Genomic DNA, 25890 nt, shown 5'->3' on the forward strand with positions numbered 1-25890 from the left:
GAAGCTCAAACCCACCCCTCGGTAATCCTGCCAGCCTTGGGCACACCCACTGTGCCCATACGCATGCGCCCGCTCCCCTGGGCTAGGCGCGCGCTCGGGCCGCCGTACGCATGCGCAGTCTTGCCGTCTCAAGTAGCCGGCAGGACCTGCGCGCACCTTCTCCCTAAGCGCGCCTGCGTTGGGGGAGGAGCCCAGGCGGGGCGGGGCTTAGGCGCTGCGCGCGTTGCGTCGCCTCACACCTTCTCCGGCTTTCCCGCGGGAGTAGCGTGCGTTCACCTCCACTCCGGACAACTGCCGTTCGTCCTTCGTGGCCCTCGCCTGCGTCCCGAGAGTGGGACGTGGCTCCAGGTGCGTCCTGGCTGTGGCAATGTGCCCCAAAGTAGCCCTGCCCGAAGCCCCTCCCGAAATCCTGGCGGAGCGCCGAAATCGAGGGGGAGAATCCGGGATATCAGGGCCTTCCCCATCTTGTTACTAGTGTGGACCGAATCCCCTGAGAAGCACAGGAAGGAAGCCACCAGAAAATTTTATAGATGACCCCTGAGATTTGTCAGAAACTAATAGAAATTGTCAGACTTTAGAGCCTGTCGGAGACTCACTCCCTTGAAATCCCCTTCCTCCCCCTCCCAAAATCCTGTCAGATCCCCGGAAATCTTGTCAAACCCACCCAAAATCCTAATTCCTCTCCCAAATATCAAAGAGCTCTGAAATTCAGTCAGAAATCCAGTCAGAGACCCCCCTAAAATCCAGACCCCCTTAAAATTCCCAGAACCCTGCCTAAGTCCTGCTACCCTCTCCCCGCCAAAACCCCGCCAAAATTGGCCAGAGCCTCCCTCCGTTTCTCACCCTGAGTTTATCCCCCCAGCCCTGGCACACTCTCCCAGTGCCTGTCAGCACTGTTCCTCACTCAGGATCCAGGGCCATTGCCCCCCACTTCTGCATCCCACCCACCAGTCAGTATCATCCAAACCCGGAAAGTTCTCTCTTCCGCCTTTTTTCCTGGGATATCCTAAAAGCCACCAGAAAGTGTGTATGCCACAGCTATGGACCCCCTCTGGTGCCAGGGAAAGCAGGGCGTGGAGAGTACTTGGTGAGGGAAAGGGAGCTAAACAGGTGAGGCCAGGACAGACAGGTCCCAGAAGCCCAGTATTGACCATCAGCTCCCATGTGCCAGTTCAGCGAGATGGGCACTGTTGTCTAATGTAATTATTTTTTTAATTTTACTTTTAATCATTTTTTATTTTTTAATAATTTATTTTTAGAGAGAAGGGAAGGCAGGGAGAATGAGGAGAGAAACACCAATATGTGGTTTCCTCTCATGTGGCCCCCACTGGGGACCTGGCCCACAACCCAGGCATGTGCCCTGACTAGGAATCGAACCGGCGACCCTTTGGTTTGCAGCCCACGCTCAATCCACTGAGCTACACCAGAGAGGGCTAATCATTTTTTATTAACGTTCACACTTAATACACTTGTCTCCATTTCCCCACCACCACTTTCCCCTGCCCCACCCACCCCCACCCTCAATCAGTGTAATTATCAATAGTGACCCTTTTAGTCTTGAAAGTGTCCCAGAGTTGGAACAAGAAGTAAAATGGTCAGCCTCATTGTAATGGAAACATAACAGGACATCTTGTGGGGCACAGAAGAGGGAGCCCGTAACTGCTCCAGGGACTCAGGGAGGGTCCCCAGGGGTCTGGGGACCCAGGCAGGAGTCACAGGTGGGAATGGTGCTACAGTGTAGCCTAGGGTGGGAGGGACGTAGGAAGATGCTAAGTTCCCGTGGTTGTGATGAGGGTGAGGGTCCTGGAGGTGGGCCAGTGGAGAGGGGTGACAAAAAGAGGCAAGGAGTTACAGGGACCTCTCTGCCACACCAAAGGGGCTAGGGCTTAGTCCTGAGGGAACTAGGGAGCCATGGGAGGGCTGGGAGCAGGGGAGAAATAGGATCAAACTCAAGTGGGATGCCAGGAGTTCCAAATACAGGCAGATATGGTGAGGATGTCAGTAGCCAGGGTAGTTGGGAACCCAGCGACAGTACCCCCTTTAGAAGTGTTTCCCAGAGTAGGGGACACATGAGCCAGGACTGGAAGGGTTGGCAAGCAGGGTGCCCCAAGCAGATACCCAGAGGTGGGAACAGCAAGTGTGATTTGGGTGGGGAGACAGGCGGGGCCAGGTCATGCAGGACCTTGGATGCCAAGTCCAGCGTCTGTGCTGGGTCCGTAGGGTACTGGGGAGCCATGGAAGAACGTTGAGCAAAGGAAGGGCAGGGCAGCTCTGGGGTCCTGTGGGAATGGACTGGAGGCTAGGAGACCAAGGAGGAGGCTGCAGTGAGGGCTCATGGGGAGAGGACGAGGTCGGAGCCTGGGCCATAGGGATGAAGAGAAGGGGACACAGTAGAGTCAGTCAGTCGTTGGGCAGGAAGGACAGGGTTGGGGGGCTTGACAAGCTGTGTGGGTAGGAGTCATAGGTGAAGAGGCAGTCATCCCCACCCACTAGCCCCCCCCTTTGATCTGTCACCCACTCCTCAGGTCCCCCTTCTCCCAACCCACACCTCCAATCTATAAAACAGGTCTGAGCAGGAGCTGCTGCGATGGAGACAGGGGTGGGCAAACAGGTTCTGAGAACCCAGAGCTGCCTGGGGCACAGGTAAGGCAGGACACATCCCCACCCTCGGGTGGCTGGTCTGAGGAGGCCGTTCCTCTGCTTGTCCTTCCAGGAGCTCTCAGAGTAGCCGGTCCCTTTTCTGTCCCTCCCAGTGATGAAGGGCAGCTGTTAGCTTTGCTAGCAGCTGTGGTGCAACCAGCGTGGCCCATGGACCTACCAGAGAGCCCAGCGGGTGGTCCCGCTTCACAAAGTAGGTGGCTGGGCCCCTGGTGACCCCGTGGGAGGATGAGGAGGGAGCAATGGGTGAATGGGCACCAGGCTGTGACTCCGGGACTTGGGATAAGTGACTTGAAGGCTCCGCCTCGGTGCAGGGTGGGAGGGAGCCTGCCGTGTGCCCATCTGTCTGGACCTTGTACCCCCTTGGCTCTGGGAGGCCAGAGCAGAAGCCTTTGCAGAGTGGAAGTCGTGTGCCCCCTGCCTGGTGCTCCCTTGGCCAGTGACTGCAGACTCGCTTCCCTTAGCCCTCTGCTGTCTGCCTTTTCACACCTTCTCCTCTCTCCAGCTTTCCCTCTCTTCACAGCACTGACATTGGCTTGTCTGTCTGCTTGTCTGTATCTCCCCACACCCACCCCTGCCCCCCAGAGCATGAGCCCCGCCAGGCAGGGTCTGTGTGATTCACTCTGGCATTTCCAGTTCCTGCAGCAGCAGCATCCGACGTGCGAGCCACACATGTAATTTTAAATGTTGTGTGTAGCCATGTTGAAAAGAAATTAAAAAAAGAAACAGACCAAATGAATGGAAATAATAGGTGTTATTTAACCTCATGTACCCACGATAGTATCATTTAATCAGTAGAAAAATGAACTAGAGATAATCTCGTTTTTTCATGCTGACTCTTCAAGGTCTGGCGTGTGCTCTGTACTAATAGAGTATCTCAGTTCACAGTGGCCACAGTTCAGGTGCTTACAAACCACACATGGTGAGATGCTGCCCTATGACAATGCCTGACACATAGTAGGGACTCAGATACTGTCCTTGAATTGGCTAGATGCAAACCAAATGCGTGTGAAAGCCATGATGGGGAGGAAGACACTAGGTTCCCCTTTCTGAAACTCATCTGCCAAGTGGGAAACCAATGTGATGGGGAAGGAGGCTCCCACCCTCAGGGAGAGGCAGGGCCCCTTTCTTAGAGGCCCCCAGCATCCAGCAGCAGCAGAGCCTGTGTCTTTTCTCAGGACCCCACGCTTGCACTGGCCTCAGGAGGCTTTCCAGGTAGGAAGGTAGGAGGCAGGCACCTGGGTGTGGGCACCTGAGGGCCTACTGACCGAGTGACCGACATCGAAACTTTTCGGGCACCAGCAGAGGGCGTGCAGCCACTGAGGAACCTGCAGGCCAGGGCTGAGCCAGCGAGAAGAGGCTGCTGAAGGAAAGGGAGGGAGGGACACACCCAGGAGAGATGGAGCGAGAGGAAGGCTGGAGCGGGAAGACAGAGAAAGCAGAGTGAGGAGGGAGAAGGCTCGGGGCACGGAGAGTCGCAGAGATAGGAGAGGAGAGGCACGGAGACAGAGAAGAAAATCGAGGCACGGAACGTGCAGGCAGAGAAGGAGGATGCAGTGGAGAGAGAAATGGGGGGGAAGATGGAGAGGAAGAGCCAGACAGAACACTAGAGACTGGCAGTCACAGAGACACAGAAGTGGAGACACCAAGGAAGGAAAGAGGATGGGAGCGGGGGCGCAGTGACGTCTTGCTGCAGGGCCCTGGGAAGAGACTGTAGGCACAAGCGGATCCTTGAACCCCTGTAATCTGTAACTCTGTGGTCCTGGGTTGACTCTGTCTTGTACTCCCTTGCTAAGTGGCCCCGGGCAAGTGACTTCGCTGGGCCTCAGGGCCCTCCTCTGTAACCCTGACTGTGGGTTCCTTCTCCCCTTCCCCAGGAGCATGGGTTCAGCCCCAAGGGGGTTAAATTTGAACTCACTACAAAGAGCCCTCAAAGAGTTAGAGGGATGAGAAAGGGCACTCACATGTCAAACAGGTAGCCTTGGGCAATTCCTACCTTTTCTGTGCCTAAGTCTCCTCACCTATACAGTGGGGCCACTAATAGCAGCCAGCACGGTCCATGCAATACCCTCAGGAGAGGTTGAGTAAATGTCTGATTCTATTACTAAGCTTCCAACACATGCCAGGCTGTCTGCCAGGGCCCTTCCAGATTTTCTCTCATTTTGTTTCTAAGAGGAAGGGAACACCATGCCCATTTTCCAGAGGAAGAAACTGAGGCTCAGAAAGGCTGCGTGGCTTGCCCCTTGGGTCTGCCAGACCCTGAAGCCTATGCTCAGCCCGCTGCTACACCCAGCTGTGCAGGGAGTCCTGAAGGTCACTGCCAGCCCTGGGAAAGAGGCTGGGCTGCTCCAGGGGTTCTGGAGATAGAGGATCTCCTCCCATATCTTGGAGCATTTATTGAGTGCCTACTGTGTGCAGACACCACGAACACAGCAGTGAACAAGAAGACCCTAGGTCACATACAATGTGTGTGTTTGTGTGAGTTCTGCACACACACATAGATCTCATCCTCCCAGCCCTGGAGCAGGGTATCCCTCTGCCTTGCCTCCACTTTATGGGCAGGGAAACTGAGGCTCCACAAAGAGAAGCAGCTTGCCCATAGTAGCACAGCTGGGCTCTGAGCTCCTGGCCTTGGACTTCCAGGACGCAAGCTCCACCTGGGGGTGGTGAGAGGGGAGAGGCCGGCCCACGAAGCGGGCTCCAACCAGAGATGCAGCAGGCAGAATCGATCCAGGCTGCCAGAATGTTATCGGATTGTTCCTGGCTCCTGGGCCCCTTCCCCCTCAGCTCCTCCCAGAATCCTCTCTTCTCTGCCCTCCCCCACCTCTAGTTCCCTCTGAGGTGAGCCTGGGAGGCAGAAGAAGTGAGGAGGAAAGGCTGATTGTTCATTGGTTGTCTGGGCTCCTGAGTGGATTGGACACAAAGCATCAGACAGCAGCAGGGATTTCCTGGTCTGAAAGATGGGGCCCACACCCCCAGGGCGGTGGGCAGGGCGCTGACTCAAGAGCCTCACATTGCTGCCCCTACCTGAAGCCCCCTCCTGTTCCCCACCAGCCCCAACTCCAGGCAGCTCCAAGGGAATCCCCCTGCTGCAGAAGCCTGAGTCAGTCCTCTCCTGACTGGCTGTCTTGTCTCCTCAGTGTACCTCTGGGACCAGCCGGAGGAGGGGCTCCTGGGGACACCGCTCAGCTTAGAGGAGCAAATACTTAACTCCACCTTCGAAGCCTGTGACCCCCAGAGGACAGGTGGGAGGGGCAGGACAGGGCCTGTGAGAGACAAGGAATAATAAGGGGCAGCAATGGGGACATTGGGGACTGGGGAGCCAGAGAGAGAAGGATGGGCTAGGACCCTTCTTGGAAGACATGGGTGATTGTGGGAAGTTTCAGGAGGGACTATGTAAGGGAACAAAGGCCTTTTGGGCAAGGACAGCAGAGAGAAGAAAATGTGGGGGACATGAAGGGAAGAGGGTGGTGCTTTGGTGCCTGGGAGGTCGGGGGAGGACAGCCACTGTGGGCCGGTGGGGCACAGCGGGTCCTCCTTGGTCCCCTCTGAGGTGGGGACAACTTGTGAAAAAGGCCAGGTGGAAGAGTGGACTCAGAGGAGGGGAAAGGACTTGCCCAAGTTGCCTCAGTCAGGCTGTGGTACAGGGGTGCCACCAGCCCAGCCAGTGAGGTCCTGATGTCCCCAACTGCCACCCTCCCTGCTTGCCCCAGACTCCCTCATGGCATGCTGTGTCCCCAGGCTTTGTGGCTGTGACCCACGTACTGGCCTACCTGGAGGCCGTGACTGGACAGGGCCCCCAGGACGTGCGCCTCCAAACACTGGCCTGCAGCCTGGACCCCAACGGGGAGGGCCCTCAGGCCACTGTGGACTTGGACACCTTCCTGGTCGTCATGCGGGACTGGATCGCTGCCTGCCAGCTGGATGGGTGGGTCCCTGTACCTCCACCCTCCCCCCGGGAAGTCCTTCTAAAGACCTAACCTCATAGGATTACTACAGCCAGCACCTTTCAGCACAGGGACTTCCTGTGGTTGGAAGGAGGCTGAGGAAGGAAAAAGTAAAGAGGGGGGGTTAGGAGAATAGCAGAGGGTCTAAGAACAAAGTGCCCGGGATGGAGAGGGAAAGGGAGTCCAGGAGACAGAAATAAAAGGGGCTGAAGGAGGAAAAGGGGGAGGTGCTAGGGGGCTGACAGATACTCCTCAACATCCCTTCTCCAGTCCCAGCCCTTGCCCTCCTGCTTTTCCATCTGGCCCCGGGCGCGTACCATCTGGCTTCACCTTCCTCCCCATCGTGCCTGCCCTCTCACCTAACCTGGCCCCTCCTCCAGCCACCCAGAATCCCCCTGCTGGGTTGGAGGGTGGCTGCAGGGAGCTATAAGCCTCATCCCTTTGATATAGACGATTAGAGCTGGAAGAGGAGACCGCCTTCGAGGGGGCCCTGACCTCCCAGCGACTGCCATCTGGTGAGATTGCTATATATAGAATGAAGCAGGCGGACCCAGGGTCAGACTCTGGGGGGACTTCCCACTTGGTAACAGAGTGGGAGATAGAGTGGGACCTGTGCTCTAGCCTGGAGCTGTGAGTTTGGCTTTCTGGGTGCCTCCATGACGGACTCCCCACCTTCCCTGAACTTCGGGGGTTTTATTCCTCTGGGGTTCTTTCCCAAGCCTCTCCTAATGCCAGCCCTCTTATAGAGCCCCAGGCTGAGGTCCCTTGCTCTCCACACAGCACTCACACACTCACAGACTTGCACTCCTTTCCTGCGGAAATCCCACAGTCTGATGAGTTACCCGCCCTGACATTTGGTTAGTTACTCTGCTCACGTGGTACCTTAGACCTCCCACGCAGGAGGCGCTTCACAAACAGGTGTTTGTGTAATATTTCTTCAGCCTGCGAAAACAAATGCAAATAAAATAGAGCTTACTTTTCATTCCTTGAACCTCCTCCCATTGGACTGGAGGGCTATGAGCAGGGGAGGGGCAGGGCAGCTCTGGGTGGGGAGGAACAGGAGGGAGGGGCTGGAGGCCAGGTGGCTGGGGAGGAGGCTGTGGCTAGCCAGGGTCCAGGGGGATACAGAGGAGCAGGGAGTCAGGGAGGAGGGGGCTGGGCCTAGGCCCCAGTAGACAGTCAGGGTGAAGAGAAGCAGGGGACCCAGGTGGTGGGTGGGGGGTGCTGGGCAGAGGAACAGATGGGGGCAGTTGAGTGCTGCCCCGTGTTGGGCCTGGAAAGCACAGGGCTATGTGGGAGACCCAGCCTGACCTCAGGTGCCAATGAACTGGAGGCTTTTCCGACGTTGGGTGTCAGGACAGCCCTAGGAACGGAGGGGAGCACCCAGAGGAAACGTGAGGGTGGAAGCCAGAGGAGGACCAGGCCCAGAGTCCTGGGTCACTCCAACATCCAGAGTCACTGAGGAGCCCACCTCCCTGGGTCTGTGTCCCTCCAGGAAGCCCAAACGCCGAGGAGCCAGACAACCTGGAGAGCTTCGGAGGCGAAGACCCCAGACCTGAACTGTACCTATCCTCCAGCCCCCGTCTACCCTGCCCACCCCCACCCGTGCACTCCAGCCTGCCCAGGGCCTGGCTAGGGCTTGGGGTCCTTCGGGAGTGGGTGAGGGACGGGGCCTGTGCCAACAGCTCAGGGAGAGCGGCTGTCTCCAGAGGAGCGCATCTCCCTACCACCCTCACCACCTACTGTCCCTGGGGAAAAAGGCTGGGGCTATGGGTGGTGACCCCTGCCCGTCCTGCCCCCAGGCCCGGCACAGCTGACCTGCTGAGCAGCCTGGAGGACCTGGAGCTCAATAACCGCCGGCTGGTCGGGGAGAACGCCAAACTGCAGCGCAGTGTGGAGACGGCTGAGGAGGGGTCCGCGCGCCTCGGGGAGGAGATCTCTGCCCTGCGCAAGCAGCTCCGCAGGTGGGCCGGGCCCACGTCCACCTGTGCCCCGTGTCCCTCCTGGCCACAGCCCCAGCCTCGCTCTCTGCACCTCTCACCCCTTGTCTGTGACCCCACACCTGTCCCTTCTTCTTTTCCTCTTTTATTCTTCTCTCTTGTTGTGTCCCCTGTGGTTCTCTCTCAGCCTCCAGGGTTCAGCCTTCTCTGTATTCGTCCCTCTGTGATTCTCCATCTCAGCAGCCTCTCTTTCCCTGCGCTCTGGCTTCCTCAAGCCCGTCCTGTTCAGTCTCCCACTCTGGAGGACCCTGACCCCCCTTGGTCTTTTAGGTAGAAACTTGGTCTCTGTCCCCCATACTCAGCTTTGCCCCTCCTTTTTTCTGAGTCTCTGTCCCGCTCTCTCTGGGTCGCCATCCCCCCACCTCTGGGATTTTTCTCTGTTGCTTCCATCTCTCTGGGTGGATCTCCATCTATGGTCTGTCTTCCTCTCCCCTGTGGCCACATACCCTGCCCCCTCAGTACCCAGCAGGCCCTGCAGCTTGCCAAGGCCGTGGATGAGGAGCTGGAAGACCTGAAGAGCCTGGCCAAGAACCTGGAGGAACAGAACCGCGGTCTTCTGGCCCAGGCCCGGCAGACAGTAGGTCTTCCTCCTTCTCCTCCTTCCCACTCTCTCAGAGTCTGATCAAGAGCCTGACTACAGAATGGGAAGTGGCCCAGGTCCCCCAGGCTTCCACTGTCAGTCCAGGCCCTGCTTGCCTCAGACTTTGAGGCCACATCTGCTTGCCATCCCTCCAATGACAAAGGGGACAGCAGGGGCCGTCAGGGCTCCCCAGACCCTTGCCCCAGCCCAGCTCCTCAGTGACCCAGGCCCGAGTTGGTAGGAAGGGGTGGTGGGAAAAACAACATGGGGGCAAGGAAGCCCCCAAAGAAGCCTTTGTCCTCTCTCTGTGGTCACCAGGAAAAGGAGCAGCAGCATCTAGTGGCTGAGCTGGAGACTCTACAGGAGGAGGTGAGCAAGGCCCAGCACCCACTCCCACCTCTTCCCTAGCACCCCCTGCTGTGCCGCAGGCAGCCCCAGAAGCCTGTGGACCAAACACCCTGCAGTCTGGTGAGGGGGACTCCAGGATCCCAATAATGTGTGAACGTCTCTTAAGGTCACATCACTGTATGTGAGAGCTGCCCTGGTTGGTTAGAGTGTAGGGCGGGGGCAGGCTGCCGGGGCTCACACCGAGGCCACTGACATAAGCATGGACCCCCTCTCTGTGCCTCAGTGTCCTCACCTATAAAAATGGGCAAAATGATAGAATCTTCCTCCTTGGGTCGTGTGAGGTTTACATGAGGGATGCTTGTAAAGGCACAAGGCTGGACACGTGGGAAGTGCTCACTAACAGTTAGTGTTGTTCATATATTAGTATTTTTTTATGGTAGAAAGAATGCAGGCCTTGAAGGGAGCCCTGAGTTCAAATCCCATCTCTGCCACTTACACGACAGACAACCTTTAGGCACATGGCTGCCCCTTCCCAAGCCTTGGTTTTATTTTCTCAGATCGGGGAGAAGGCTGTCGGTTCACCAGAGTTATTATGGGAATTACATGACTGCTTTTAGCCCAGGGCCCAGCACATAACATGACCAGACTGGTTTGACCTCACGTCTGATTCAAGCCACATTCCATCTGAAGCCGGAATCGTCATCTAAGCTAATTCTGGGTCCACCTAGTCCTTTTAGGTGGAAATTGAAACTCATCACTTGATGATGAAGCTTGTCACTGTCCCCCCACAAGGTGGCATCTAAGTTGCTGGAGACTCGGGCAGTACCTTAGTGCTCCAGGAGGCAGCGGCCCTTGCTCAACATCTGTTCTCTCCGCCGGCTGCAGGATTGATGTTCGTGGTCCCATCTGGCGCCAGGCCTTAGTCACCGCGGTGCAGTCCCTCGCTGGGAGGCTGGCATTGCCTTCCAGTCTCTGGATGTGCAGTCCTCACTGCATCTGCCGCCGGCGGCCCCCCAAAGGCCATGGGGGCTCTCACTCAGCCCCTTGTCTGCCCTTCTAGAGGTGCAGAGAAGCTTGAGCTGCTTTGCTGACTCTGTGGCCACAGGAGCCTCTCTGGGCCTCAACCCCTCAACCCCTCACGGGGCTCTTTCTGTTCTGTTGCTCGCATGCCTTGCTGGTTCTGTGACTGAGCTGGGAAACAGGCCTCTCAGATGCTCAGGTGCCCCAGGGGTTCTGTGACTCCAGTGCATCCATTCTTGCCCCCTCTGGGCTAAGCCTGGGCATGGGGTGGCTCAGGGCCTGTGTTCTCTCTGTTGCTCTCTCCTTCAGCTCTCCTACAGCGCTCCCCCACCCTCAGGATCTCTGCCCAAGTCAGGCAGTGATACTGACCCTGCCTGACATGCCCCCCCCACCCCACCCAATCTTTGTCCTCTATATGCACATGGCTCCTGTATTTAAATCTAAACATTTTCTACTATTGTTTTCTGGATCTTCCATCAAAATTGCCTCCCTTGGGGCTGTGGGGATCTTGCTGCAGCTGTGAGGCATGGGATATGGGCAGGATGTGACTGTTCCTTCCAGAACTTCTTTTTAAGGACAAGGAGAGATTTCCCCTAAAGCCCTTGGCAGAATCTCCATCTTACATCTCTTTGGCCAAAGTTGCAAATGATTAGAGCCAAACAAACCAGTCTCTGGCATGGTTAACACAGCCCGTGATGGGTCTGGGATGCTGATTAATGAAAGGTTCTGAAGCTCTCTGGGCTGGTTTGGCAGCTCTGTGGCTTGTTTGTCTGTCTGGAGCCTCGTGATCACAGGTGGCTACAACAGCTCCTGACTACATGTTCTCATTTAGAACAGGACAGAGGGGCAAGGGGACCCGGCAAATGCACCTCTCTCAGCCCTCTCTTTCCATCAGACCTCTCTGACCTCTCACTGGTGGAACTGGATCACGTGACAGCCCCCCACCCCAGCTGCCTGGGAGGCTGGGAGAATATCCTCAGCCTCTGGAGGGGCAGGATGGCCACTGGGTTAAGCAACCTGCCCTGTCTCCTGAATCCACTGAGATTGCCATCTTGATTCACCCCCCCGGGGCTGGGGCTGGGACCCACCTGTCCATGTGGAGAAAGGACCTCCAGTGAAAGCAGAAGAAGGAATAAGCAGGTGAATGGCAACCAGCGGTCTCTGCATCTTCGCAGCCCAGAAGGCTTACTGCCAGGTCAAGTGCCTTGAGCTGCGCCTGGGACATCCTAGGCGCTCGATAACTAGAGCTATTCTTGGATCCCTCCACTCCACCTTTCCCCTCACTGGCAGCTGCCTACAGAGCATCTATAGATCGAGTTCTCAAGTTACTGGAGAATAATGCTGGAGTAAGGGACACTCAGACACTCAGCTTTCCTACGGAGAACCTACGGAGCAGGGCTCAGGTTACTGCAGAAGCGGCTGAGTAACCAGGTTCCCTGCCGCTAGCCCAGGATCCAGCCTGCAAATCCCGACCAGGTGGGCAGATGTTGACACAGCATTCCTGGCCCGTCCTTCCTCCGCCCTTCACCTGGCGGTCCAGGCCTGCTGAGACTTGAGGGGGAGGGAGCTCAGCTGATGGACGACTCGCAGCCCTAGGGCTAGAGAAAAGGGAGAGGGCACCAGGACATGGCAAAGGAAGTTGACTGCCTTCATGGCCAGAAATGCTTTCCCCCGTGACTGCCCCACATGGAAATTAAGTGCAATTCACTAGGTTGTTGGTGCTCAGAAACTCTAGAATGGAATTTGGGCTATTTTATTCTCAGTCCTGTTTTGTAGCTTGCCCTGCCCTCTGCCCTCTCCCGGTCCACTGGCCCCCTCGTTTTTTTCCATTAATTCTCGAGGGTTCAGCCCTAGCCCTGGCTCCTCAGGAAGCCCCTCATCAGGGCTCCCAAGGGCCCAGACCCTAATCATCAGAGTCCTCCTCACACATTATCATCGGTTTCTGTGTTGGTCTCTACCTCCAGTGATGAGCTTGGAGCGAGGGATGAAGCTGGTTCCCCATTCCCACCTAAGGCTTCATCTAGCTCATAAGAGTGTCTGGGGCTTATAAGCACAGGATTTGGAATTAGAGTTTTGAGTCCATTTACCATGTGACCTTGGGCAAGTTTCTTAACCCCTCTGACCCTCAATTTCCTCTATAAAATAGAGGATGATGTCAGTAAAAACATTGTTGGGACGGCCAGATATCATGTTCTTCCTGAATGGCACAGTATGACAGGAACAAGGTCTGTCCAGGAAAAGTCCAACCATTATTAATATATAAGAACAGTTTGCGTAACATCGATGTGACCTGGCAGCCAAGGAGAGCGGACTGGAATGCACATTTATGAACAATGATGATGTCACTGTACTTGTCAGTGGGGGCTGTAGACACTGTCAAGTGAGCATGTGTACTGTGTGGCTGTCGCATTCAAAATGACTAAGTGAGTAGAGCAACAAATCTCTATCAAATTTTGCATTAAGCTTGAATGTTCCTCCATGGAAAGTATTCAGATGATTCAGAAAGCCGTAGCTATGGGCAAATGGTGATTGGCAGCTTTGTCACGACAATGCACCAGCTCGTGCATCACAAGTTGTGCAGAGTTCTTTGGCAAAACAAAATCACCCAGGTGACTCAGCTCCCTATAGCCCAGATTTGGCGCCCTGCAACTTCTAGCTTTTCCCAGAACTAAATCACCTTGCAAAGGGAAGAGATTTCAAACCATCCATGAGATTCAGGAAAATACAACAGGGCAACTGATGGTGATTTGGGAGAACTGTGTGAGACCCCAAGGTGCCTACTTGGAAGGGGACTGAGGTGTCATTGTCCTATGCACAGCGTTTCTTGTATCTTGTATCTTCTTCAATAGATGTCTCAATTTTTCATATTACATGGCTGGAAACCTTCTGGACAGAGCTGGTATAGCAGCAGCCCATGAAATCTGCCAGCCAGCAAGTTGAACAAGAGTCTGGAAAAGGCCCTGGATCTATCCGCCAGTTTGCAGGAAATAATAAGGATGCGAGGACATGGTCAGCATCACCATAGGGAAGGAGAACCCTGTAAACGAGACCCAGATGCACCAGTGCTGCAAGACAGCCTGGCTTCTTCCACAGAAGAAGGGCCCCAGAGGAGTGCCAGGGCTGGAAGGTGGGGGGTCACTGTCACAAAGAGAATGGAGACATTTCAACCCAAAGCCTGCCGACCCTCTTTCAAACACACTCAATGTGAAACATTTGTGAGACAAGCAAAACGGAAGAAGAATGCACGTTGGCTGTGAGATGATGCTAAGGAATTGTTCATTTTGTTAAGGGTGGCAAGGGTAGGAATTGTGGTTTTGCTAAAGGAAAGGCCCTTAAGTAGAAGATTAAAATGCTGGAATAATTATATGTGAAATAATATGATGTTTGGGATTTCCTTTCAAATAACCTGGTTACGCCAAAAGCTTGGTGTTTGTCAGCCACTGGTTTTTTTTTAATATCTTATTTATTTATTTTTAGAGAGGGAAGGGAGGGAGGGAAAGAGAGAGAGAGAAACATCAATGTGCGGTTGCTGGGGGTTATGGCCTGCAACCCAGGAATGTACCCTGGCTGGGAATCGAACCTGGGACACTAGCCACTGTTTTTTTTTTTTTAAGGTTATATTTACTTATTTTTAGAGAGAAGGGAAGGGAGGGAGAAAGAGAGGGAGAGAATCCTCAATGTGAGGTTGTCTCTCATGCACCCACTACTGGGGACCTGGCCTGCAACCCAGGCACATGCCCTGACTGGGAACTGAACCAGTGACCCTTTGCTTGGCAGGCCGGCACTCAATCCACTGAGCTACAGCAGCCAGGGCTGTCAGGCACTATTCTAATGCTTTGTGCTCTGAACATGTATTTGTACTAATTACCACTTGTAGACTTGGGGCAAGTCGCTCAACCTTTCTGTGCCTGAGTTGCTTTTACCTTTAAAATACGGTATAAAAATACTAAAATGAAATAGGGGGTAAGAACTGAGTTAACAAGTGCAAGGTGCTCAGTAAATGTTAGCAATTAGCTCATTTAATCCTCACAGCAAACCCATGAAGTAGGTCCTGTCTTCTCCCCACTTTGACAGACGGGGGGATGGCCTGACTGAGTCCCAGAGAAATCAAAGCTGGAATTCCATAGCACAGTCGGAGGGATTCCGTGGGATAAAACACAGAGTGCTTAGTGTGAGGCCTGATGCACATCAGGTGTCAGCAAAGGTTGGCCGTGAGCATCAGCGTCACCATCACCGTTTGCTGAAGTGAATGTGACTCCCTATTCCTCCCTCCAGAATGGGAAGCTGCTGGCCGAGCGGGACAGAGTGAAGAGGCGGACTGAGGAGCTGGCCATGGAGAAGGACTCTTTGAAGGTGCCCCCCCCCCCCCCCAGTGCCTTGACAGCTTTCCACCACCCCCAGGGCCATTTTTACCCTCTCCAGTTCAGGAGTGGGCAGGCCCGGGGAGGGCAGGGCTGAGGAGGGTCCGAAGGCAGGAGAGATGGACAGGCTCCTTCCTTGGCAGCGGCAGCTCTGTGAGTGTGAACACCTCATTTGCCAACGAGAAGCTGACCTCTCTGAGGTGAGGGGACTGGGGTGGGGTGACATTTGTTTCCATGTGTGCCTGGCCGTCTCCTGCCCGGAGTCTGGAAAGGGAAGCCCTGCCTGGCTCTGATCCTTGGATAAGCAAGTAGCCCGGAGAAGTCAGAGGGTTCTCCTGAGGTCACGAGCATGACCCTGCAGGATCTGGAAGCCCACTGCTGTCTCTCAGCCCCAGCCCTGCCCCCAAGCTCACCCTGCCCAGCCCCTACACACACCCCACGCCCTCACCCATAGCCTCAGTGTCTCTGTGGGGCTGGACCCAGCCTCAGTCGGCTTTGGGCTTTCCCAGCGCACTTGCCACGCAGAGAGCCTGGCCAAGACCTTGGAAGAGTACAGAACAACAACCCAGGTAACCCGGGCTCCCTGGCCCACCCTTGGAGGCCCCCTGCTGGCCTGGGTCTCCTCATTTCTCTCCTGCCTCCTCCAAGATTTACTGCCTCTTTCTGCCTCTCCATCTTGTCTCGGGTCCCATCTTGCTTCTGTCCCCACTGTTTGACGGGGTGTCCCTCTCTCTTTCCACCTGTCTCTGCCTTTTCACTTTTTCCCTGTCTTCCCTCTCTCTCTCACTCTGCTTTCCATCCTCCATGGGTGTCTTCTCACCGCATCGCCCCTCCTTATGTCTTTGCATATCTGCCTGGTTTATTTAGGTTCTTGTCTCAGCTCCTCTCTGGCCCTAGCCTGTCTCCCAGGGTGACATCTCTCTCTGTCCCTGGTCTTTAGGAGCCTCTTATACCTCAACTGTCTTTTGTCTCTCTGCGAATGTGTCCATCCATGATTTGTCAGTCTGTGTGTCTCTATATCTGCCCTCCTTTGCTTAATTGTACTGGTCGGTAGGTTGCCTTCTGGGTTCCTACTGCTCTGTCTCTCTTTGGCCTCTCACATTTCTTCCCCACTTCCCTTGGCAATATGTATCTGGAGGAGCCATAAGAAGTCAGGGGATGGAATTGACCTTGGAAGAGGAGCCTGGGGTGGAGGTTGGGAAAGAGTGGAAAGCCAGGTGTCTCTTACTGTCTGCTTCGCAGGAACTGAGGCTGGAAATCTCACACCTAGAGGAGCAGCTGAGTCAGATCCACAAGGGGCCAGATGAGTGAGTGGAACACGAGGGGGGAGGAGGAGGCGGGAGGAGAGCCCGAGAGCAGGGCCCCCCCAGCCTCCAGCCCCACGGTGGGCAGGGTGGCGACCCCAGCGTGGGCCCACCTACAGGCAGTGGGCAGGCACACAGGCCTTCCCCCTCCTGCCTGTGTGGCCAGGCCGCCCAAAGGGATGCAGGCGAGAAGAGAAGACTGGGCCAAGCTGCTGCCCCCATCGCTGGGCATGGAGATCCGGGCCCTTTGGCAGGTGCGCTTGGTGCCCCCGGGACACCCCAGCCCACATGAAGCTGCAACTCTGACCCAGCCCAGACTCTCAACCTGCCCTGTCTTTCCTCAGGACGGTCTGTCCTGACCTCGCCCCTAATCCAGTTCTTGGTCCTGGCACCAAACCCTCCCTGGGTCCTGCCTGCACCTGCTCCCCAGTCCAGCCTCATACCAGCTCCCTTCCTCTTCTCATCCTTGTGCCTCAGCCCACCTCCATTCCCACCCCTGACCTGCCTTCTGCCCTAGTCTGACCCTCCTTGACCTCGGAAACCACTTTTCTCCCAGCAACAAGAAGAAGCAGCCGCTGATCTCTCCAGCCCCCTGTGTGGGGTGTGGCAGTGGCAGGAGGGCATCGGTGAGAGCGACGAGGAGGCTGAGGGACAGGTGAGCTCAGAACCGGTGGCATCCAGAGCAGGGGCAAGGGCCTGGGGCTCCAAGTGCTTGTGCCGTCCCTCATTCAATGGGCAAATGCTGACGGAGGGACCCCTGAGGGGCCCGCAGCCCAAGCCAGCTGGAACTCCAGCCCTGCCCTCCAGGGGCTGGCCTGCTGGGGTGACAGCCAGAAGTGAAGAAGGCAAACACTAAGATTCCTGGTGGTGGTTATTATTGTTTCGGACACACTGTCAGAAATCACCTTATTTAAAATGGTGTTATACACGGTTACACGATAGACAGGGGGTGTGAAATACAGCACAGGGAATGCAGTCAGTAATACTGTAATAACTGTGTTTTGTGCCAGGTGGGTACTGGAAATATTGGAGCGGGGGTGGGGGGAACATGCTGTCAAGTATACAGTTGTCTGACCACTCTGCCGTGCACCTGCAGCCAATGCAAAGTGACATTGAAAGCTCCCTGATCGGTGTGGCTCAGTGGCTTGGGCATTGTCCCCACAAAGCAAAAGGTTGCTGGTTCGATTCCCAACACCTGGGTTGTGGATTCAGTCCCTGGGCACGTACAAGAGGCAGCTGATTGATGTTTCTCTCTCATTGATGCTTCTCTCCCTCTTTCCCCCTCCCTCCCCCTCTTTCTAAACATAAGTAAATACAATCTTTAAAAAGAATAATAATATTGAAAGTAAATTGTAATTGAAAAAGGTTTTAAATGAAGTGACTAAATCCTAAAAAAGTAAAAATAAAATAAAATAAAATAAATGGAATGGTCCTGCAGTGGGGAGTGAACTGTGCTCCCTGACCCCGTGAAGACACGGTACGCGTTTGCCTTAGCAGCCCACTGTGGAGCCCCAAACTCAGCAATAGCCATTGTTTTATGACTTCTGTAACTACCTGAACAATAATACTATATCATTCAAATAACTGAGAAAACTCAGCTTTAATGTCCACAACTAAAAAGTGAGATTTTGTTCTATCAGTGCCAGAAGAATTTTTTAAAGAAAACTTGGCTAATAGCTCTGTAAACAACTTACTGCCATGAAATCTAACTGCTTCAAACCTGTTTGCTGTTCTTAAGGGAGACGCACTTCTCTGCTCACTTTCTCCCTGGGCTGAGAGAAGCCTCTGTGTTTTTCTTTGACGTGATCGCTCTTATTCTCACGTGCCTCTCCCAGGTTCTCTGTGAGGTAGGCTTCCTCGTCCCTCACTGTTCTCCTGGGAAACTGAGACTCAGAGAGAGATCCCATGTCCGCCGTCACATAGCTTGTGGAGGGCACCGCTGCATCTCTCAAAGGAAACGAGCTTCTGCTGTGAGCTCTCTCTCAGACACCCCACCCAGGGGAAGACTGGCCTGGCCTCAGGGTGCCCCCCGCCCTGGGTCCTGGGGGCCGCATGGACTCGCTCAGGCCCCAGGCCCCTTAGCGTGCAAGGCCTGGTGGAGATCTCACAAACAGACCATCGCAATGCCAGAGGGAGGACAGGTGTGCTGGAGGGGGGGTGGGCCCCAGGGGAGCCAAGGTGGTACCCGGGTCACAGGGAGACTGACACTTGAGTTGATCTTGAAGTAGAGAGAAGTTAAGCGGGGTGAGGAAAGCACGCCTTCCAGGCGGTGGGAGCAGTGTGCGTGGCAGTAGCGTGAAACTGCAGAATATGCATGGGGAGGAGCCGGCAGTTGGGGTGACTGGTGAGAGAGGAGGCCCCGGGGATGGACCATAAAAGGAACTCCCTGGCAACCAGGCTGAGAGGTTGTGCTTTTCTCCCTTGAGCCAGAGGAGGCTCTGAGCAGGGAGGGGCAGGGGCAGCTCTGGATGCAGAAGGATCCCTCGGGAGCCAGCCACATGGGGACTGAGCGGGGAGGCCAGGCAGGAGGCTGATGCAATGGTCCAGAGAGGGAGGATGGAACCTGAGCCAGGCCAGGGCCTTTGGATGGAGGAGAAGGGCTGGGCAGAGAGAATCCGAGTGGGGGAGATGGGACCACAGACAGGTGGGCTGGTGTCTGGGGTGACAAAAGTGGATGGAAGAGGAGAATGCTGAGCTTATTTTGTGACATTATGAGGTGAGGGACGTGGCAGGGGGTGGGGGCTGCCCGGGGCAGTAGGTATGGAAAGGTGGAGCTCAGAGATGTGTTTAGAGAACAGTGTCCAGTTGGTTGAAGCCATAGGATGAGATGTGTCCGGAGAAAACAGAGAGACCTTGGTCCTGAGGGAGAACACATGGTCAAGCTGTCCCAAGTGCAGGAACCTAGGAGGAGAATGGGGCCTGAAAGGGGAACACTGAGCCCCTTCTGGGCCCAAGTGAGAAGTGTGGGGGGCCTGGACTCCTGGGCCCTGGAGAAGAAAGGGGCTTGGTGGGGTCCAGAATGCTTCCATTTCTGGCTTCTGCTCCTGGGGTGATAACAGAGCTGCGCCTAAGTGGGGGGGGGGCAAGAGGAAAGCAGGCTTTTGCTTATTAAAGATTCTATGTACTTATCTATTTTAGACAGAGGGGAAGAGAGGAAGAGTGGGAGAGAAACATCAATGTGTGGTTGCCTCTTGTGCTCCCCCTGCTGGGGACCTGGCCCGACACCCAGGCATGTGCCCTGACTGGGAATCGAACCTGCGACCCTTTGGTTTACAGGCTGGTACGCAATCTGCTGAGCCACAGCAGCCAGGGAAGCCAAGTTTTTTAAGAAGATGGTGAGTTCTTGAAGTGTTGCTGCCCGGGAAACCTAACCTTTCTTTTTCCCCCACAGAGAAACTTCCAGGGAGAGCCAGCATACTGTCAGGAAGGAAAGAAGGGGCAGTCGATGTGGTAAGAAGCCTCTTGCTCCCAGAGCCCAATCAGGTGACACTCGATTCTCAGAGGGATGGAGTACAGGAACTAGACGAGCCCTGACAGAGCCTCGTACCACTCATTCATTCATTCATTCATGCTGAGGCAAACCTGGGTCTGTGGACCAGGATGAGTCAGACCCAGCCCTGCCCTGGTCTAGGGGGAACCAGCCCTGGTCCAGATAATTCCAGGAGGACATTGGGCAGCTGACCCGACCTGGGGTGTCGCCTCTCCGCCTGGGGAGGTGACATCTGAATGGGGTCCTGTAGGAGTGGTATTCATGTAGGAGAATCTTAGGTAAAAGAAGATAGTCGTCAGGCAGATGGGACAGCTCAGTCACTAGGCCTGTCTCACTGAACACATCTCCCAAGGCCTCCAGGGATAAATGGGCCCCAGACTGGACCCCTGGAGAGCACGCAGCAGTGAGTGGGGAGATCATGAGAGGTCTGGAATCAGACACCTCGGTTCCCGTCCCCACTCAGTCTTTTTTGTGCGAGAGGCGGTGGGAGCTCCCGCCCTCCCTGTGACTGTTCCGGGGCTCGTGTGCAGGCCTCTGAGGAGAGAGAGAGAGAGAGAGTGCGCTGGATGGCTGCGCCCGCCCTCCTGGGGGCCCTGGCCTCGAGGCCTCCAGTTTCCTGTGGTGCCACCCTCTCCTGTCCTGCTCTCAGACTCCGGGCTGCAGCTGCTAATGAGGCTGCCTGCCACTCTAATTGGGCCTGTCTGGGGAAGCTGACGTTGGGTGGGACGGGGGCTCCGGAGCTGTGACCTCCCCTCAGTCACCACGAAATGGAAAGGGGAAGGGGCCTAGCAGCAGCAGCAGCAGTGGGGCATGGGCCACACAACTGAGTGTCAGGGGCAGGATGACCCACACCTGGGAGAGCCGGGAGAGAGGGAGGCAGTAAGATCCTGCGACCCTGGAAGTGGCTTGAACCCTGAGAGGGTCTGGATTCCTTTTGGGGTGCTATTTCAGGAAACAGATATAACAGATATATCCTGGGGTGGGGGGGTGTGCTCTGAAACTGGAGGGCTGAATCCCTTGTCCCCAAGGAAGGTGATGGCTGGTAGTGTGGACATCTGGGTCTCCCAGGGGCATCTGGCCAGGCAGCTTGAGGCCTGTACCCCTAAAGAGGAATTTCAGGGGCTCAGGCAGCTGTGACCCCAGGAGGGGCAGAGGCTGGGAGCTCACGCCCTTAAAAGAGATTATTCAGAATGGGGATGGCGCTCACACAGTTGGGTTCAGGAGACCCAGTCCTGAAAATGACCCAGTAAAACCGACACTCACTGAGAATGGTGCGACCCAGCAGGCAGGACACAGCAGGCAGGGTCTCCTGGGCCCTGGTCTGACTGGCGTTTTGGGGAGTGAGAGGGGAAGCCTCAGCTCCTGGCTGCATCAGCTATCGGAGCAGCAGCTGAGAAAGCCAGTGAAATGAAGAGAGCCTCTTGCGCTTTCTGAGGTCGCAGGCTCTGGGTCCGCCCACAGTGGCCATTCCTCTTTAAGACCCCAGCTTTCAAGGTTCCCCTGAGCCCCTCAGTGGGCAAAGGGGGCCAGGCCCAGAGAGGGTACTCACAGGGAATTTGTTGTCGCCCCAGGTTGCCCAGAAGAGAGGAAGAGGAGGAAGCAGAGACCCGGGCCATGGTAGGCAGTCCCTGCACCCCTCCCCACTCCAGGCCCTTGGAGGGGACTGATGTCATCACAGCCCCTCCCCAGCTCCCACCCACACCCCCACTTCCCTGGAGCAGACAGAAAAATCGTTGGAGATAACAAGGCCCTTGCTGTAGCTAATGAGAGCGGATGGTGCTGTGGGCGGGTGGCCGGCAGGCCAGTGGGCGGCCAGAATGTTCCCAGGGGACCCGCCCCCCTCCCAAGCACACACCAGGCTTCAGCAGCCACGCCACCAGCCTCACAGATGTGGCTACACCCCCAGATTGCGAAATGCACACGCACACGCGCCCACACACAGGAAGGGGCCCGGCCCTCCCCAGCCGGCCTCCGAACCTCCTAGGGGCACAGCACCCACTGCCCAGCCCCACACACAGGCTCCTTTGCTTCTCTAAGAGGCAGGCAGCCATCCCCATTCTCAGGAAAGGGAGGGAAGGAGGTGCAGTGTGGTGCAGGGCCTGCCTTCCCGTCCTCGCTGAGGGTGTGAGAGCCAGAATGAGTGTGGGGTTCTCTTCTGGCCCCCGGGCCCTGCCGGTTACACCATCCAAGATGGCCTCTCTGAGCAGCTTGACCCCAAAGCCCACCGCCTCCCCGCCACCCTGGCCCGCCCCTTCCAGGAAGATTGGGCTGCACCTGCATTTCCTCGGGCCAGTGTGGTGATGACCTTCCCCGCCTCTCAGTGGGGCGGAGGGTGAAGGAGCGTGTCCTAGAGGCCCAGGCCTGACACAGAGCCGGCACACAGCAGGTGGCAGTGGGGACGGCAGTGCCTGGGACTGGTGTGCCGTCATTCTATTTATTACGGTGTTGTTGCGGCCACTGGACTCTTCCCAGAGCCCAGTGGAAGTGGAAGTAACTGGACCGAGCAGCTCGCATGGTTCCCGAGCCCCCACTGTGTGCCAGGTGCTGCTCTGGGCCCCTCTTGCTCTTTTGGTTTTTACCTGCGTTCACTTAGTCAGCCTCCACTTCAGGCCTGGGAGGTGGGCACTGCCAGCGTCCCTGTCCACCGGGGGGTGGAGGGGACATGCCACATGGAGACACAGACAAGCTAGCAGAGCTGGGACCCCCAACCCGTGTTTCAGGGAAGCTCACACACTGAGCCATTCACCGTGTGCCACCCCCTTCCGTGGGGTCCCTTCTGTCCAGGACCCGGTGTCTCAAGTTTGTCATCTCCTTTGTCCTCCCAGGCTGATCTCTCCAACCCTCTGAGAGACCCTCACCCTCCACACTTTCCAAGAAGCCCTCCTGAGAGGTAGCAGGACCCACAGGGACTGGGAAGGGACTTGGGGACAAAGTCCAGCGTGATCGCCCAACCCTCCTTTCCGTCCAGCAGCCCTGCCCCGCCGGACCTGCGCCAGGCCCTGGTGCCTGTGGAGAAGAAGCTGGTCCCTGTCAGGAGGCAGGTCTGGGGCCAGCTCTGCCTGTGCCCCCTGCACCCCCAGCGGCTCAGGTGAGCCCAGCGCGTCACCAGAGAGAAGGTGGTGGTCAGACATCAGGCCACCCAGGCTCCCCTGGGCCCCACACTAAGCACTGTCCTACCTCCCCACAGGGTCGCTCGGCACCCGCTGATCCCAGCACCCGTCCTGGCCCTCCTGCTGCTGCTGCTGCTGCTCTCCCTCCTGCTGCTCGGCCAGTCCCCGCCCCCAACCTGGCCGCACCTCCAGCTCTGCTACCTGCGGCCACCTCCTGTGTGAACCCTGCACCCGCCCCTCTGAGCCATGTCTAGTTCAGTGGGTTCCTCAGCTCGGTTTGCTGTTCTGCTGTTGCGGTGCCACCGTCATCTGGGATTGTTCCCCCAGTGCCCACCCGAACACCAGATGCAGTGTTTCCGGATCCACACCCAGTGTGGTGGGGTCTTTATGTGAAGTCTCTTGGTTTTTTAATGTTAGCAACTGCATTTCTCTTTTCTTTCTTTCTTTCTAAAATGTTATTTATTGGTGTTAGAGAGGGAGGAAAGGAAAGAGAGAAACATCAATTTGTTGTTCCATTTATTGATGCATTTGTTAGTGGTTCTTTATGAGCCCTGACCGGGAATTAAACCCACAACCTTGGTGTATGGGGATGACACTCTAACCAACTGAGCTACTGGCCAGGGCAGCAGCTACCTACATTTCTGAACAGTAGTGAAACACGCCCAGGGACGGAGTGAGTGCTAGGGGGTTGTATTCTTCACAAAACAAGCCCAGGGAATAGCAGTAGGCCCACGGCTCAGTCTCCCCGCCGCGGGGGGGCACCCTGTGATTCTCTGTGGTGGTCCTGGCCATCCCCTTGTGCCCAGGGGTAGCGGGCACTGGGGCTTCATTCGTCACCTCTGCAAGGGGAAGGGGACCAACGGGTCCATTCTTCTTTATGAAACAAAGCAGCAGCCTCCCCAGAGCCAGCAGCAGACCGCCCGTGTTTCTTCCATCTCATCGGCCAGACTGCCTGGCGGTGAGGGCAGTGGGGCGCCTCTCCTGCCAGGAAGATGGAGGAAGAGACGTGGGCCCGGCACCTGGCGCAGATGTCCGCTGTGGTGCAAGTGGCCCGGGGGAAGTGGGCCGGCATGCCTTTGGTCGCTCCACAGACACTTAGTGACCGTCGGTGTACCGCAGCCAGACCTCAGAAGGTAGAGCTGCAGCAAAAGAGGCCCTCCAGTACCAGGCCGAGGGGCGTTCCTTTTCCCCACGGGCGACCGGAGTTTGGGGAGGTTTTATTGCTTGTTTGTGGTTATGTGCATTTTACCTGAGGTATAACTTACATTCAAATAAATGGACACATTGAAATATCAGCTGGATGAAATGTTTGCATGTGGGGAAGACCCTGAAACACCCGGAATTTATTTATAAAAATTCTGTATTTATTCTTACATGTCTAAATTTAAGTCACCTTCAAAGTACTCTCCATTTGAGATGATGCATCTATTGAGACATTTTCCCTACTGCTCAAAACATCGATTTGGATGTCTTTTAGTGCTTCTGCTGTTTTTTCCTTCACTTCTTCCACATTGACAAAACGTTTCCCTTTGAGGACTTTTTTCATCTGGGGGAAAAAAAAGTCCCTTGGGGTGAGATCAGGTGAATGGGGCAGTGGAGCACAGTGGTCATGCCATTTTGCTGAACCCCCAGTGTGGTGTGGGCAGGTGCACTTGTAAGTCGCCCATCATGAAACGGGGAAATACATTTACAATCTTAAAAAAAAAATCACTGAAGTCAAATGCAGCCTCTCACAACAACACCAGCTGGTATGCTGATACAAATGGGTTCCTAGAACACTCACCTAGAAGGGAAAGCCTGTACTATAAGGGGCCTGCCCTCCAGAAGATAATTCTGTTCCCTCCCCCCATATGTGTACACTTATGAAACCAAAACCCAACCCAGTCAAGATATAGAACAGTTTCAGCACCACAGAGCCACCCTTGGGAGAGTTTTCAGCAAAGCAGGGACACAGTCACACCTATATGAAGACAGGCAGTAATAGAGGTAGCTGCAGGCTCTGTGGGAGTCCCCAAAAGGCACCTGACTCAGCCTGGGAGGCTAGAGATTTCTTCCCAGATAAGTGACATCTGCGTTTACTCTTGAAAGGTGGCAAAAAAAAAAAAAAAGAAAGGTGGCTACGGTTGGTTACAGTGAGCAGGGGCTGAGGGGGATGTCGCAGGGAGGAAACAAAGCATGTGTGAAGACCAGGTGGCAGGAAAGCGCCTGTGTGTGAGGAGCCATAGGCAGCACCATGTTGCTAGGATTTTTAAAAACCCCACGAAGGGTTTTGAATACCAGCCTGAACTTTTAAGTGCCCAAGATAGGGCTGTGAGCAGAGAAGGGACAGAATCAACCCAGAGTGGGAAAGAGACCTTCTGAGCCTGCAGAGGGAGGGGGTGAACAGTGGAGTGAGGCCCAGGTGGGAGGTGAGGAGGAGGCTGGGGCTGTGGCCTGGATTCGAGAGGGTGAGGGTTGAGCAGGGCCAGGCAGGAGGGTGGGAAGAAGGGAAGGGTGGGGAGAGGCAGAGCAGGAAGGATGGAGTCGGGGACTGCCAGGCTGTGAAGGGGGATGGAGAGGGAAACCCAAGGACAGCACTGACCCAGTGACTGGTAGACTGTGGAGCCGTTGCCAAGGTGGGGCACCCATGAGAAGGGGCTCATTTGGGATGGGGCAAGTGTCAGGGTCCCAAGAGGTGGCCGGAGCCCTGTGCTCCAAGCTCTCCATCCGGAAATGTGACACTTGGACAGAGATCTAGAGAGGAAGCAGAGTATGGGAAGGGTACAGGCCACCACCCTGCTGCCAGGCCCTCCCGCACAGTGTCTGGGAGATCGTGGGGCATGTGGCAACCGCTCGTGAGACTTTGGGTCCACCTCTCCATCAGAGTAATGGAAAAGTTTAGACTTTGAAGTTGCACAGATTTCGGGTTCCAGTTATCCTTCTGCCCTTTGTTAGCGCTGGCAACTTGGGGAAACTACTTCTGACTTACAGAGTCTTGTTATCTTTATTTGTAAATTTTGCCAACTCTGGATGACTTTGAGGAATGCACTTCTTCATTATTCAGTGTCTCGACAACGTCGAAACCAGCCCACC

At 55.7% G+C, this 25890-nt stretch overlaps 1 protein-coding gene and 1 long non-coding RNA gene across 8 annotated transcripts; one reads left to right on the plus strand and one right to left on the minus strand.

Moving 5' to 3' along the window:
• Nucleotides 1–208: 208 nt before the first annotated feature.
• KASH5 (KASH domain containing 5) lies at nt 209–24113 on the plus strand. 7 transcript variants are annotated; one of them, XM_028530258.2, is made up of 20 exons: nt 209–348; nt 2714–2851; nt 5799–5903; nt 6400–6586; nt 7056–7120; nt 8101–8167; nt 8408–8569; nt 9065–9182; nt 9504–9554; nt 14829–14906; nt 15058–15114; nt 15424–15483; nt 16157–16221; nt 16385–16472; nt 16775–16873; nt 19610–19668; nt 21280–21325; nt 22534–22598; nt 22677–22796; nt 22896–24113. In XM_028530258.2, the coding sequence occupies exons 2-20, from the start codon at nt 2809–2811 to the stop codon at nt 23038–23040; spliced, it is 1680 nt and encodes a 559-aa protein (XP_028386059.1). In that variant the 5' UTR covers nt 209–348; nt 2714–2808; the 3' UTR covers nt 23041–24113. The 7 variants fall into 7 exon arrangements, with proteins under 7 accessions (XP_028386059.1, XP_035868432.1, XP_035868433.1 ...); XM_036012539.1 differs by lacking the exon at nt 209–348 and having other exon boundaries at nt 1518–2851; nt 22680–22796; nt 22896–23309; XM_036012540.1 differs by lacking the exons at nt 209–348; nt 22534–22598 and having other exon boundaries at nt 1518–2851; nt 22896–23309.
• On the minus strand, nt 4964–7047 carry LOC118497602. Its single transcript, XR_004900136.1, has 3 exons — nt 6923–7047; nt 6640–6700; nt 4964–5924 (listed from the first exon to the last, which is right to left on the minus strand). It is a non-coding gene; the product is annotated as an uncharacterized LOC118497602 (long non-coding RNA).
• Nucleotides 24114–25890: the final 1777 nt, after the last annotated feature.

The sequence above is a fragment of the Phyllostomus discolor genome, chromosome 12 (genome assembly GCF_004126475.2).
Source record: "Phyllostomus discolor isolate MPI-MPIP mPhyDis1 chromosome 12, mPhyDis1.pri.v3, whole genome shotgun sequence".
Taxonomy (NCBI): domain Eukaryota; kingdom Metazoa; phylum Chordata; class Mammalia; order Chiroptera; family Phyllostomidae; genus Phyllostomus; species Phyllostomus discolor.

Coding starts and splice junctions, on each gene's coding strand:
- KASH5 (XM_028530258.2), top strand. CDS start 2,809: ATGGACCTACCAGAGAGCCCAGCGGGTGGTCCCGCTTCACAAA. Junction 6,587..7,055: donor GCTGCCTGCCAGCTGGATGG/GTGGGTCCCTGT, acceptor CCTTTGATATAG/ACGATTAGAGCTGGAAGAGG. Junction 9,555..14,828: donor TGGAGACTCTACAGGAGGAG/GTGAGCAAGGCC, acceptor TCCTCCCTCCAG/AATGGGAAGCTGCTGGCCGA.